This window comes from Marmota monax, unplaced genomic scaffold (genome assembly GCF_021218885.2).
Source record: "Marmota monax isolate L192 unplaced genomic scaffold, Marmota_monax_Labrador192_F-V1.1 WCK01_AAM20220418_F8-fsc00018, whole genome shotgun sequence".
Classification (NCBI taxonomy): domain Eukaryota; kingdom Metazoa; phylum Chordata; class Mammalia; order Rodentia; family Sciuridae; genus Marmota; species Marmota monax.
Window position 1 is genome coordinate 17285135 of NW_026692201.1, and position 12904 is coordinate 17298038.

Consider the following 12904-nt stretch of genomic DNA (forward strand, 5'->3'; position numbering starts at 1 on the left):
TGTATATCTACATGGTGGAATATTATTCAGCCATATAAAATAATGCAGTCATGTCATTTGTAGCAACATGTATAGAACTAAACTATGTTATTATATTAAGTGACATAAGTCAGGTGCAGAAAGACAAATACTACCTTTTCTCACTTACCTTTAGAAGATAAAAGTTGATCTAAAAACGTAGAGAATAGAATAATGGTTATCAGAGCTTGGGAAGGGTGTTGGGGAGATAGGGTGGAGAGAGGGTGGTAAATGAATATAGGGATGTAGTTGGTTAGCAAGAATAATTTCTAATGCTTTGTAGCACATTGGGATAACTACAGTTGACAACAATTAATTGAAACCTTTAAAACACACACACACACACAGAAGTGACAAATGTTTGAAGTGATAGATATGACAGTTAACCTGATCTGATCATTACAATTGTATAGATGTATTGAATTGTCTCAGTGTGCTCCATAAATATGTACACTTATTATGTTGTCAGAAACAAAATATATTAAAAAAATTTCTTCTATTTTTGTCATTTGTTGTTAAAGTTTCAAATTAAAATTCTATTTTGGTATGAAAAAAGGAAAAGTTCAGTTTTTATAGTACTTACTAAATACAAACAACACAGATTAAAAATTCTTAGATGCTAAATAATTGATGATATGAATGATGAAACTTCTCCTGTTCCATGGGAGTAATTCTATAGTTTTAGAATGCCCCTTAGTAAATGTAATAGAATTCAGGTAATTCTAAACTTGAAAACCTTGCTCTATTAGGATCATATTTTAGGTATTAATTACCTGGTGGTCACACCGTGGGAAGATGCTTGATACAGCATTGACGTTAAAAGCTGAAGCTGAGAAACCAAAACATGCCTTGGATTCTGCACAAATGCTGTTTGTCTTTTGGGAGATCTTCTCCCATCACTCATAGATATTGTACAGTTGCTTATTCTGAAACTTACAAAAGAGAGCTAACTTTCAAAACTGAGAAAAGTTTTTCTTTAACTTGATTATTGTAAAATCATCCAACTTTGTTTTTCTTTACATTGTCATCTTTTTGGTCTTGAACCTTATCTATCTATCTATTTATTTACTTATTTTTAATAGGGTTAATTTTTCCACTCTACTTCTTTAAAGTTATTGAGCCCTGAAATTGGAGAGAATTGCCATGTTCTCAAAACATGTTATGCTTGTTTATTTCCCAAGGTACTCAGTCCTATGAAGTTGGATAGAGAACAACGCTAGCCTTGATAAACAAGATTTAGAATTCTGTGGTTACAACACATTGCTGTTGAGTGATGATGTATTATGATATTAAATGTATTATGCTAGTAATTTATGTAAGGAACGGAGTAGAGAAAAAGAAAAAAATTTCAAAGGAGAGAAAGGGGCATTCGGAGAATAGCAATAGAAAGGAATTAATACCTGACTGATTGAAAGAAACATGATATTGGGCTTCCTTGGTGACAATCAGAACATTAACTTTTTCAGGAACTGAGTCAATATGGTGTACTCGTGTCTTGCCATGTTCTATTCTGAAAACATTCTTGGTTTATCTAAGTGTCCTAAATTTTTTAACTAGCCATTCCCAGTTTTGAGGTGGAGGGGAGAATACGTGCTTTGAGTACAGATGGTAGTGAAAATTGCATGCGCAGAGCACAGAACACAGGTGCACAGAACTAATGCTGCTGCATGCTAGAGTGGACCGGGGGACCTTCCATGTGGCACATCTTAACACTGGTTCACAGCGTCACCGGTTGGAGATTGACACTGAAGGAGACAGAAAGTCCAACCCAAACCCATAGAACAAAAGTGTGATTCATTGTTGTCTCAGTAACTGGAAAATCAAGAGTAAAAGTGGATTCAGAAACTTAAGCTTTCCACCTCTCAATTCATTCTTCAGCTATTGGTTTCATTTCTAGTTCGTGGGAGAAACTGACTCCAATCATCACAATCCCAAACCCTTGAGGTACAGATAATCTACATCCCTGTGTTTAAGCAAAAGTCTCAGAATTCTGTCTTCTTGATTTTATTACCACCATCTGAATCATTTACATATTCCTGTGAGTTTTTGGGGGGCAAGGACTATATCTTAAGTATTCTTGTGTCCTCAGCAATTAGCACAGTGTGCTAAAATGTACAGTAGGAACTCAATACACAGTTCTTACGCTAAGCTGTAAATTGCTCTCTGAAAATAATCAATTTATATTTTAAGAGCTACTCTAATGTATTCCAGGTTTTAATTATGAAATTTTCTTTGCTTACAGAATTAGGTGACTTGTTGGTAGAGTGAATATGATTATTAGAACTCAAGAACTCTGTACCTGTGTGTTATCAAGACAATCAAAACTTTATAGTATAATTCAGAAAATAGGAAAGAAGAAAGTGACCTAACAAGTTTTCTACTTAACACAGTAAGAGATCTATGAAGGGATGAGACATTGATTTGCAGGAACAGTTTTAACTTCCTCTGAATCATACCCAACAAGAGTGGGAGGTGTGAGAACATAGATGGTAGTTAGAAATGAGAGGTTATGAGGACTGAAGTAGCATGCCAGTAGAGAGAAGAGGAAGAATGTCATTGATGCTGAAGTTATTCTTTCACGATTGTGACAGAATGAATTACGCACATTATGATCTTCAAACATATGTTTGAAATTCATTTTATAAAAAAATTTAAAATAAGTGGTCTGATGTGGCATGTAAATTTTTTTATTAAATCTAATAAGAGAAAAAGTGACCTGTGATGTTAGTAATATTACTAATGGTGCCAATTACTTATGCCTAATTTTCTGAGTTTAATAAAACATAAAGGAAGTTCTAAACACTAATTTTTTTAGTATGACAGAGGAAAATGTACTTAGTTACTCTAAAAAAGAACTGTTCAGCTTTTGTGTAATTACCCCGTCTTCTAATGGAAACGTCATTTTCAAAGCTTTTTTTTCATCTTTTAATTTCTGTTGAATGCCAACTTTGCCCCAACATCCTTTCTTGCAGTGTGAAAAGATGAAAGCCAAGGAGTTGCAATTATCAATGATGTCACACTGTTTGAGTCATTTCCAATCATGCTTGTTTGTTCATTTTGCATAGTTTCAAGCTTATTGATGTGAACCAATTTAAAATGAATTTAACTGACCTAAACACAAGATCTTAAAGCTCTAATTGCCTGGGAAATTGTAAGAATGCAGCTTTTGAGTTCACTGGTCCTGACAATAAAAGATGCTGTTAAATATTTAAAATAGTCAAGAGAATAGTAGTGTCATTTAAATACATGTAACATTTATCAGAAAAATAAGGTGCACACTTTTAGAAGTCTCATAATTATGAATTTTGTGGCAGTTTGGTTATTTTGCATTAGTTTAAAGTATTTGAATGCTTGGGAAAATGTAGTATAAATACTTTACCAGATTATTCAAGATGGAGATGTGTGATTTCTAGGACTAAAATGTAAGAGGCAATGTAAGAGGCAAGTTTCTGGGTAAAGGGTCTAGCAGTGGACTCTAGGATTCAAATCTTGCCTAGCCACTTAGCTTAACTGAATGACAAGACATGTTAACTAACCTGTCTGTGCCTTAATTTTCTTTTTTTTTTTTTTTGTACTGGGATTGAACTGAAGGGTGCTTAACCACTGAGCCACATCCCCAGCAGCCCTTTTTATATTTTATTTAGAGACAGTGTCTTGCTAAGTTGCTTAGGGCCTAACTAAATTGCTAATGCTGGCTTTGAATTCACAATCCCCTGGCCTTAGCCTCCCTAGCTGCTGGGACTACAAGACTTAGTTTTCACACTATAAAAAGATATTAATGATACTATAACCTTCACAGAGATATGAAGGGATTAAATGCATTAATGTGTGTATAAATACCCAAACAGCACTATGTAAGTATTTGTTGTCATTATTACTCTCTATAGGTCATTACAATGTTTCTTTAGGGTGTATGGAATTATAAAATGCAATTTTAGAATAAGTAGAGAAACACATGAGGAACTTTGTAGTAAGTTCACATCTCTACTATTGAAGAATTATTAGACTGGGGCCTTTCATATGTCCACTTGAAGACATATTCCTCATATTATCCCTTATATTAGTTATGACAGACAGTGTTTTTCCAAGTATATCCCAAGGATTAGTTGCATCAGAATGAATAGGATGTTATTATAAATAAACCCAAAGGACTTAAAATCAGCATACTATAGTGATGCAGCCACATCAGTGTTCCCAGCAGCTCAATTCACAATGGCTAATCAATGGAGTCAACCTAGGTGCCCTTCAACAGATGAATGGATAAAGAAAATGTTGTATATATAAACAATGGAATAGAACTCAGCCATAATGAAGAATGAAATTATGGCATTTGCTGGTAAATGGATGCATCTGGAGACTATCATGTTAAGTGAAATAAGCCAATTTACAAAAACCAAAGGCTAAATGTTCTCTCAAATATATGGATGCTAACTTATAAAAAGAGGGGGGAGAATATAAGTGCTTTGGATCAGACAAAGGAGAATGAAGGGAAGGGAGTAGGATGGGAATAGGGAAGACACTAAAATAAATTGGACTTTACTTTCCTAAGTTCATATATGAATACATGACCAATGTAACTCCACATCATATACAATCACAAGAATGGGAAGTTATAATCCATTTGTGTATAATATGTCTAAATGCATTCTACTGTCATGTATAACTAGAAAGAACAAATAAAAAATTTTTTAAAAAAAGACTAAATGGCCTCAAACTAGAACAACTGGATCAGAATTTCTGATAGTAGGAATTGGGATTTTCAAAAATGCCTAGTTGATTCTTATGCAGAACAAATTTTGAGCACAATTCTCAGTTGTTTGTGATTCCCTCTTCTTCTGCTATAATCTCATGTAAACTTCAGATGTCGTCTTAATTCTATCAAGTTCTATTATACCTCCTATGCCAGGCTTTGAGAATTTTCTTTCAAAATCACAGTAGAATAAAGTCAATCTTTCTCTTTTACAATCAAGGGCCTAAATTGTTACCGTCTCATCCCTCTATTCTGTATTCTTTCCATCATCCTAAGACATTTATTTCGTACTACCCGTCATAAGTGGGATACGAAATCATTCTGGCTTTGGAATCAAGATTTTCCCTCCTTGACTTTGGTTTAGCTCAGAGCTGCTCCTACCTATAACAAACATGGGAAAGCATTTCTCACTTATGCTTTGCTTTTTTCCCCTTCCTTTTCTCCTATTTTTTCCTCTATTTTCTTTCCACTAAGGTTCCTGGATTAGAAGTCAGGAAAGAATGGTGAAGTCAGCTGTTGAAAAATATCTGTTTTAGTTCTCCCGAGTCCTTTAGCCTAATGACAGGTTTGCTTGGAGAGAAGGAACAACTGTAAAAACATGTCCTGGTCCTCCAGAATCTCTGTCCCTGTTGGCCTATGTCCTTTTCTTGGACTCCATATGCACTCTGAATTTCTGTCTATGGAGGTTGCCACTGGGAGCCTGTGAGACATCACTAAGCCATCATACCCTGCATCCCTTGAATATACTTCACTGAGCAAATTGCATCTGAACCCTAGAATATATCAAGAATTTGTGTATTTGGTGATTCCTAAATAAAAAGCCATGTGTGGCCAGATGGAAATACCACATGTGTGAGCATTTTATTACCTCTTGGGCATGATAAAGATCAATGGGAGGCATTTTGGCTCATAGCATACATAAAGCAACGCTCCTTTAAAATGCATAGACTCGTTATGTTCGAGTGACTGATCACATAGATCCATTGGAATCTTAATGATCCGTGAGATAAATTGCTCACATTTTAGAGGTACATCTACATTACAAAACAGCATTTCTTTCAATAGGCCACTGCAGTGTTGTGCTTTTGAAAACAGAGCTGAAAGTAGGAACAATATTGATGACTCATAAATGCATATATTGTAGTAAGAGGAAAGCAATAGGCATTATGGAAAAGAAGGAAATAGACACTTTACCAAATTTGCTTATTTAAAGCAATGTGGATTTTTCTAAGAAGTAGTATTGACATTTTAATTAATAAAATGGAATTTAAGTCTTGGAAATTTAGGTCTTCTTTGAAGGATTAACAGTTCCTAGCAATAACTAAATTAAAAAAATTCAAGATAAATTAACAAACAAGTAGACATCAACCAAGAAATCAATTTATATATAGGTAAACCTTCAGCTTCAACTGTGTTAGTGTTGGCTGGTATTTTCCAGTTTTATCTGAAGAAAGATGGACTTTAATTAATTTTCTGTCCCTGCTTAGGTTTTTCTGAGACTAAATTGTGCCAATAAGTTTTGTAAGAAATTAAATAAAGTTTACCTTATAAATACCATCATGGCATAGAAAAAAATTGATTACAAATAGTAAAAGGAGAACCATAAGAAAAGAGTGAAATTTTTAACTTACTCCAGCATCAAAAGTTCAAGTTGGATTGGTTAATGTTTGATGTATTTATATCTTAGTTGTTGATGAACTCTTCATTATATGTTTTTATCTATAGATACAAAATATAATGATAATATATTATGTTATGTGACTAATCTTTTTTCTTTATTCCTATAGGGATGCCCTCTGCATCTTCATTAGTAAACCTTCTTTCAGCTTTATTCATCTCTTTTGTATTTGGAGAAACAGAAATAAGGTTTGCTGGGCAAACAGAATTTGTTGTTAATGAAACAAGTACTACAGTTATTCGTCTTGTCATTGAAAGGATAGGAGAGCCAGAAAATGTTACTGCAATTGTATCGGTGAGAAATTATTATAGTTCTATTCTTATTGAAATAGATATGAAATTTCTAGTTGTAATGAAATAATTTTTTTCTATGAGTTTTTTTTTTTTTGGAGGGAGGGTTATGCTTTTTTAATTTAGAGCTTTATACTTACACAGAGTAGTTGGGTTCATCCTGACAAATTTGTACATGCATGAAATTTGATTTCAGTTTGTGATTCCTCACTTTTCCTTTCCTTTTTTTCCCCGCCCTCCCTCCCCTTACTATGAGATTTTGAGTACTAGTCTATTTATGATAAATGATTTGCAGATAATACTCTTCTACTCATGTCTCTTATAGGCCCATAGAGTGCTCCATTGTAGCCATGTGCATTTGACAATAGCATTTTCAAGATAAAGACGGATGATTTTAAAGTGTTTGTGTCTTTATTTTAAAACAAGAGCATTTTATTTTGTATAATTTGAATCCTAGCATCCCTGATTAGACATATTGTCTATTGCAGGATGGCTTAGAGAAAATACATGAAATATGTAAATGAGAATGGTTACAATTAAAAAACACCAAATTCTGTTAGAGATTTCTTCTTGTGGGGGAAACTAAACTTATTAATTTAAATAAAGTTTATTAGAATTTTTTAAACTCTTGATCTACCTCTGCACAGTTCAATTTTTGGATGGATTGTGTGTGTCATCTGTATATGTGTTTAATCAAAAAGTAATGTCATAGGACCATTAAGGGTATTGGTATATATAAGGCACAAAGTACTAGAAAATTTTGTTTGCAAAGGCAAATTTTTAAACAGTAGGTTAAATTGTCATATTATGAAACATTGCAAAAACAGAAGAAGAAAAACTACTTATGAAATCTACTCAATGTTGTAATTTTGTACATTGCTTTTAGTTTTCATTTATATATGACATATATGTATATACTTACTGAGTTTATTCTTAGTTCAAGTACACATGATATTTGATAATCTTTTAAATATAATCTTGATAGTAACCTAATAATTATCTGGTTGTTCCTTTATTTTCACTTTTCTTTTCTTTTCTTTTTTTTTTTAATCTCACAGGGAGCTTTCCCCATTATTGCTCCCAATCTTTCTTCCTTTCTTTTTTTTTAATAGTTGTAGATGGACAGCATGCCTTTATTTTATTTATTTATTTTATGTGGTGCTGAGGATTGAGCCCAGTGCCTCACATATACTAGGCAAACACTCTACCACTGTGCCACAGCCCCAGCCCTATTTTCACTTTTCTTGACAGTGTCATTGCATCCTGATCATTCCTTAACTGTTTTTCATTGAGGTTGCTTCTAGGTTTCCCTGATATGAATATTTCTCCGTATTGTGAATTATTAAGTGATTTTCATAGGTTGGATAACTATATTTTTTTGCCACTGGCTCTTGATAACACCGATACCGTGTCATTTTTCTCTAGTAAGATTTGAGCACAAGTTTTACAATATCCCTTGACAACTATTTTGATTCATCAAATATTTAAAACTTACTTTATTTTTTATAAATTAGAACTAGAAATTGACTACAATTTTTCTATACACGTTCTTCATTTTTATTTTTATGAAGTCATATTTTTTTCCTCATTTTATTTCCTCTTTGATGAAAGAAATTTCATTGGATTTGGTAATGAATTGCTCTTTTATAATTTTGTAATTATTATTCCCCTAGAATCTTATTAGCAATGCTGATTTTGCAGAATTTAAGATCTTAAAAATTTAAGGAAAATTGGTAGGGACCAAGAAATTTCAGATTGGATCTTTATTGGAGTTGCTGTGGATAATATAAATTCAGGCTGAAAGTTTGAAAACAACAGTTTCTTTGAAACTGATTGGGAAAAGAACTGAATTCCCTGCAGTTTTTAGCAGTTCACTTCCATCTCTTTGTGAATTTTACCTACAATTCCACTTCTTATTAGGTTTGGTGTAGCCCACTTCAGGTCAATCTAGAGGCAGAGAAAAAAAAATCACAGCATTACTTTCCTATGTAATTGTTAATTTTCTATGTAGTTATTTCTTTTTCTTCCACAACACAAAGAAATGTTTTTTATATAGAATTGTTTATTATTATTATTATCTTTTTTCTGAAGATTTTTACTAGTTTTTAAATATTTATGTTTCATAGTTTTGTACATCCTACTATAAATGTCAGCATCATTTGATTTATGCTTTGTCTCTTGACAAAGCATCAGTTTTGCTTGTCCTAACTGTTAAGTATGAATGACTTATGTTTTGCATTTCATAGCTGTATGGAGAAGACACTGGTGACTTTTTTGACACATATGCTGCAGCTTTTATACCTGCGGGGGAAACAAATAGAACAGTGTACATAGCAGTATGTGATGATGATTTACCGGAGCCTGATGAAACTTTTATTTTTCACTTAACATTGCAGGTAAGTAATTCTTTCCCTTTTAACCTTAAGCTCATAAAAATCTTGCAACACTTAAAAATCTATTTATCTAGAGGTAAGCTGACCAGGTGGTAGTGGTTTTCATAGAAGCCAGGACCACAGTGTCTCTGGCAATCCCCTATTTTGGTTACTCCTCAGACAAAATGTTTAGAAGATCCTCCAGCTAGTGTCTGGATCCATTCAGCTTACTGAGGCATTGCCTTGACAGATGCTCCAGCAACCTTGTTTTCCCTTTTACCCTTTTATTTTTTTCCTCCCCAACTATCAGATGAATAAAGAATGAGCATGACTTGTGAGTTCAAAAGAGAAGAATACAAAAAGCAATCGTGGAAGTCCTTTTGCCTTAGAATAAATTCAGAGTACCCCTTGGGGGGGGGGACTTGAATAGCTTAAGATTTAATTGAAATTTATGACTTGATCTGTTGGGTTGAGGCAGTGACTGCTAACTTCAATCAGTCTAGTTAATTTTTCTGAGAATTTTGAAAGAATAATTTTAGAGTTATTAGTTTATTAGTTAGTTATTAGTTTTAGAGTCATTGTTTCAGAGTTGTGAAAATGACACTTGAAATAGGTGTGTTTTGCTTTTGTGAGTCATTCTTTCTTTCGTATTCTTTTATGTTGCCATTGAATATCAATAGAAACGTTTCAGAAAACTCTAGTTTTATAAGAAAAAATGCTTCAATATTTTATCTTAATTTTTAAATTTTTTTTTATTATTTGGTACTGAAGATTGAATTCAGAGGTTCTTAACCACTGAACCACATCCCTAGCCTTTTTTATTTTGAGACAAGTTCTCACTAGGTTGCTTCGTGCCTTGCTAAGATGATCGGGCTGGCTTTAAATTTGCAATCCTCCTGAGCTGCTGGGATTACAGGCATGAGCCACCTTTTACCTTATTTTGGCTTTATGATTTATATAACAACTAATTCTTAAGTTTCAGCCCCTTATATAGTGTAAGAAAACAAATCATGTTTAAATAGAATTTCATATTGCGTAGTTAATTCCACTATATTAGTGAATGGCTTTATAGTAATTTATAAAAATTTGTAATATAACATTACTAGGCAGTGATTACTTTAATTATACTATTGTTAATAGTGATTAATAGTTTTTAAAAAGTTTTTGAAAATGATCTCATTTGGGACCTTTTTATCAGGTTGTCTTTATTCGAATATGTTTTCTTAATCTACTTATTAAAAGCATATTTGTATTTTTATTCATATTCTACATAATTAATTAGAGACAAATTCTACTGAATGATTTAATTTATTATTCTATTCTTGGACGTTTATTTTAGAAACCTTTATCGAATGTGAAGCTTGGGTGGCCAAGAACTGTTACTGTGACGATATTATCAAATGACAATGCATTTGGAATTATTTCATTCAATATGGTATGTTATAATTTGATGATTCTAATGGTTGCTAGGTAGTAGTTTTTCATGATATTAGATAACATCATCCTATTCTTTGATATTTGAATAAAACTCAGCATTACCTCTGTCTCTATCTCACATTATGTAGACCTTGCATTTGTTCTACCTGAGATATTTGTGAACTGAGAAGGTTTCTAGTATCATGCTCACCACTTATAATGTCTTTCTGCATATCTTTCTACTTGTCTCATTTGTTACCTCTGTTGGCTGCTCTCTAACTCATATGTATACCCAGGTGCCTTTTGCTCCAATTCCACTTAAAGAGAGCATTGTCTACTGAAAGAATACTGATAAAACCTTCAGTAATCTTAAAACTGAATAGTAGACATTACAGCTCTTCAAAATTCTATAGTCAATCCCACCCGAAAATTTTCCTGTTAATTCATGATGTAGGCTAAAGATCCATCTCATTTCCCTCAGTTTTGCTCTGCAATTTATTTTCTTCCCCTCAATACCAAAGTCCTGAGCTTATGGACAATCCCATGTTCAGAGGGTTTTATTTTTAGAAACAAGCACATAAGGAAGGTCTGTCCTTGAGAAAATTTTTTTCTAGCACTTGAAATAAAACAGGATATTGTCTCCAGTACAATTATATTTAGCTGCTAAGTTTTAGGCTCCAACAACCTTCCTGAGAGTGTTTTTGAGTTCTGTTGCTTAGCATCATTAATAAAATATGATTAAAATATGATCCCAGACTCTTATTCATTTTCCAATCTAGATCACTACTACAAATGGTAGCATTATGTCCTTTTCTTAGTTCCTTATCTTTGAAACAGGTGGGCTATATAGATAAATATGATCTTTAGAGTTGCCTTATCTTCATTAGAAAAGATATCAGAGTAACCTAATTTAGTAGATATTTGGTAACTTGCATTAATAACATTCATTGAATTACTCATTTTAGTTTGAATTAAAGGAAATTATTATGGCGCAGACTTCGTTAATTGCTTAATTTCTCTCTATTGCTTTATCTCCAGGACATTACCTCCAAGTTATCACCCCAATCTCATACTAATTAGTTTAAATGTTGTTTCCATTTCCCCTCTTTCCTTTCCTTTCTTTCTTTTTTTTTTTTTTTTGGCATTATATCCATTAGTTTCTACAAATCGATCCTAATCTCTGAGATTGGTCCCAGGTCTTTGACTGGTGGGGTCTCAGTGATGCCAGGAAGCTTCTGACAGGCTCCAACTGAGTCCCATGCTCTTCAAATTAAACTAAGTAACTGTTAAGCTCAGCATAGGAGCTCAATAGGCTGACTTCAGTTTCCAGCCTTGATGATGATTATATTGATAATAAACATGACACAGATGATGGTGATAATAGCCAACATTTATTGATCCCTTAGCATGTGTCAGGTACAAGGATAAGTGCTTAAAATACATTATCTCAGTGAAATCTCATCACAACCCTTTGGCACAGGTATTCCTAGCCCCTTTAATGATTAGGGTTATGGAAACTTGGTGCCACTGTGAGAGGTGGCCACTGCTGCCATATCAAGCGTGGGCTCTTGGTGCATCCTCCTTCCTCCTCATCTTCCTTGAGTTTCAGCCAACCAAGCTGACATCTTTCAACATTTGAAGTTCTTACACTTTCTGTTCTGGTAGTGATCATGTCCTGAAAGTCACTGGGGGTTGTCTGGTTTTCAATCACAAATTGACCAATGATAAGGCAAGTGTGACAGGGAGTAAGGTACAGGGGTGCTTCCAAGGAGTTACTATCTTGGTGAGGAGGTTTAATTCACTTCTGTGACCTGGGCTCTGTGAGCATTTTAACTTACCATCTTTCAACTATAGAACCTTTGATTCTTTAGCAGAACAGACAACTGGTAGAACCAGGCTAAGAACCTACATCTTTGTTTGGCTAGTTTTATGTTCCCTTTACATATTATTTTGAATTTTTTAAACATTTTTATTAGCTACAATTAATTGATGCTGGGAATGTAATAGTCATAAGAATATACAATGTGAATTGATTTGCCTGTGCAAAGTTAGCATTTCTAAAGTAATAGTTTTAACCATTGCTTTCCTGTTTGATTAATGTGGGATCGTCTTTGCTTGTCCCAATAGCCTTCATCAATCACAGTGAGCGAGCCCAGGGGCAGAAATGAGTCTGTGCCTTTTATTCTCATTAGGGAAAAGGGAACCTATGGAATGGTCACTGTGACTTTTGAGGTAAGTTTACTTTGGAATACTTTCAGTGAAAACACTTTAAAGTTTATACCAGATGACTATAATTTTCAAAATTAAGGTCCTTTGTAAAATAAACACAACACTAAAAAAAGGTAAATACTTTTGCTATTTATACATTTCATGGTTAATA

The 12904-nt window shown here is 33.4% G+C and overlaps 1 protein-coding gene across 2 annotated transcripts in view; it reads left to right on the plus strand.

Annotated features, from left to right (window-relative positions):
- Positions 1-12904, plus strand: part of Adgrv1 (adhesion G protein-coupled receptor V1) — a 569696-nt gene that overhangs the window by 33119 nt on the left and 523673 nt on the right. For both annotated transcript variants that reach the window (XM_058574584.1, XM_046428479.2), the window contains exons 2-5: positions 6556-6740; positions 8983-9132; positions 10448-10543; positions 12652-12756. In XM_058574584.1, the coding sequence (XP_058430567.1) occupies positions 6556-6740; positions 8983-9132; positions 10448-10543; positions 12652-12756 (536 nt within the window). The remainder of the gene's footprint in view (positions 1-6555; positions 6741-8982; positions 9133-10447; positions 10544-12651; positions 12757-12904) is intronic.